The sequence below is a fragment of the Crocuta crocuta genome, unplaced genomic scaffold (genome assembly GCF_008692635.1).
Source record: "Crocuta crocuta isolate KB4526 unplaced genomic scaffold, BGI_CrCroc_1.0 scaffold1156, whole genome shotgun sequence".
NCBI classification, from domain to species: domain Eukaryota; kingdom Metazoa; phylum Chordata; class Mammalia; order Carnivora; family Hyaenidae; genus Crocuta; species Crocuta crocuta.
In genome coordinates, this window is record NW_027528862.1 from 221304 (window position 1) to 223877 (window position 2574).

General features: G+C 46.9%; 1 protein-coding gene across 2 annotated transcripts in view; it reads left to right on the plus strand.

Annotated features, from left to right (window-relative positions):
• The window catches only part of ATP1B4 (ATPase Na+/K+ transporting family member beta 4), an 18169-nt gene that overhangs the window by 3329 nt on the left and 12266 nt on the right, over positions 1-2574 (plus strand). The window contains exon 2 of one of the 2 annotated variants that reach the window (XM_077756270.1): positions 857-1133. In XM_077756270.1, coding sequence (XP_077612396.1) covers positions 857-1133 — 277 coding nt within the window. The remainder of the gene's footprint in view (positions 1-856; positions 1134-2574) is intronic. The other variant, XM_077756271.1, reaches the window with a different exon arrangement.

Below are 2574 nucleotides of genomic sequence, written 5' to 3' on the forward strand. Positions count from 1 at the left end.
GTCCTGTCCGAGGCTACTTTTCGGCATAACTTGGGTTGGTAAGGTTGAGCACCCGCAAGGGTACAGGATTGAGAGTAGAGCTGGCTTAGACTCAGAATTTGCCATCACGACTCAAGTGTCTAAAATGACTCCATCCTCAGGGTGCCTGGCTGGTGCAGGGGGAGCATGCCATTCTTGAGCTTGGGGTTGTGAGTTCGAGTCCCATGTTGTGTGCAGAGATGACTTAAAAATAAAAATCTTAAAAAATAAATTAAAACTACAACAAATAAATAAATAAAAGGACTCCCTCCTCCAGTGTTGAACTCAGCTCCGCCCTGAAAACCCAGACAAAGTGAAGCGGGAGGCTGAGGCCCCAGGACAGAGTAGTGACATAANGAGAATAAAACTTACACCTCTGCGGAAAGAATATTGGGTCAAAAGTGGGCCAGAGAAGGAATATTTCCTCCCAATGAACAGAGAGAAGGAAAACGTGCCTCTGTAACAACAGATACGTGAATAGGGGAAGTGGAAATTCAAAACATCTCCAAATATTGAATCATTTTCCATTTATTTTTTTTAATTTTTAAAACAGTTTAAACATTTTAAAGCTTATTTATTTATTCTAAAAGAGAAAGTGAGCAGGGAGGGGCAGAGAGAGAGAATCCCAAGCAGGCTCCGTGTAGCCAGTGCAGAACCCAGCACAGGGCTCAAACTCATAAACTGTGAGATAATGACCTGAGTGGATGTCCAGAGTCAGACGCTTAACCAACTGAACCACAAGGTGCCCTGTTTTCCATTTCTTTTCGGCTGGTAGGATGTGCCACTGGAAGTTTTTTGTTTTTTTCACAAAGGGGATTGTGTTTTGTGACCATTCCAGGACGATCAGGATGAGGTGAACCAGAACTACTTGGCAGATGAAGAGGAAGAAGCTGAAGAAGAGGCTCGTGGGATGGTGGTGCCCGATTTGGAGGAGGAGGAGGAGGAGGAAGAAGGACAGGAGGCAGAAGAGGAGGAGATAGAAGAGGAAAAAGAGGAGGAAGAGGGTCAGGGTCCACCAACAGGCAATGCCTGGTGGCAGAAATTGCAGACCGTAAGCGAATACCTGTGGGACCCGGAGAAAAGGATGTCTCTGGCCCGAACAGGTCAGAGTTGGAGTAAGTCCCAGTCGTCCCCATGCCCCAGTCGGGTGTCCTTTGCTTTTGGCTTGGTGTCCAGGACTCCTTTACCACACGTTGGATGGGCTTGTCTGCAAACTTCTCTTAGATTTCATGTAAAGGGCTCAGTGCCTAGGGTCATGCCTGGATGTGGGCAGGTCCCGTCAGAAGAAACTCCAAGTAGGTAAACACACTAGTTTGTGGAGCTGAAATCCAATGATGGGCTCAACTTCATTCACGATGCAGAGAGAAAGGATGAGTTGAAAAAGCACAGATTTTTTTTAAAGTCCCAGCTCTGTCACTATCTGTGTGACCGCGGGTTCATCATCCACCCTCTCTGAGCCTCCATTTCCTCACCTGCCAAATGAAGGAAGTGATCCCTACCTTGTCTCTCTCACTTGATTGGCCCAAGGCTCCAATGAGATGTTAAAATTGGAAAGTTGAAGGTGCGGTTGACCGTTGAACAACACAGGTTTGACCTGCACGGGTCCACACAGGGCTATTTTTGTTTTTGTTTTTGTGTTTTCCGAGAAGTACAGGCCAGCACTGTAAATGCATTTTCCCTTTGTTAAGATTTTCTTTCCTCTAGCTTACTTTATTGGAAGAAGACAGTATATAACACAGGTAGCATACAAAATAGGTGTTAATTGACTACCGATGTTATTGGTAAGGCATCTGGTCAACATGAGACTCTTAGTAGTAAAGGTTTTGGGGAGAGTCAAAAGCCATACACAGATTTTCGACTGCATGGGACTACTGCCCCTGACCCCACATTGTTCAACTGTACTGCACAGAAGATCATTTCTAGGACATGAGCCCCAAGTCCCTGCTGACTTGACCAAGGGTTTATAAAATCTCATCATTTCACCTAGTGATGTTAGAGAAGGAAAGCCAGGATGCCCGCCCTGGGCCCCAGCCTGTGGGTGCCTTGTGCTCCCATGGAGCTTTCCACAGAGAAATCAGGTTTAAAGGGATCGTTTCCAGCGATGAAGGCTGAGCCCCTGTCATGCTTGATCAACATCAGAATTGCATTTCTTAGCTTTTCGTCTCTGCACCACACACTGCCACCGCTTGCATCTCACAGCTTCCCTAGGCTCCTCTTCCAGGGCCCTACTCACCTCTTGAACTATGAATGCTGAGCCTTCTCGGGAGATTTAGCCTGGGGTAAAATTCACACTTGCCACACTCTCAGCCCAGAAACAGGACTGTTGCTGGTTTGGAACTCAGTTAACCCACAGAAGAGCAAAATAGATGACTCTGCAGATGAAATGAGTCCCCTAGCACCCAGGGTCTAGGTTGCTAGATGGTCATGTCTTCTAAAGGCCCCTCTGGCTGAGAATTCTCTCCCTCCTCCTTCACATTTCTAATTCAGCTCGGTTCTGCCAGCCTTCCTTCCTGGAATCAGGAATAGCAGGTGTGGCACTCTGAGCCACACCCACCT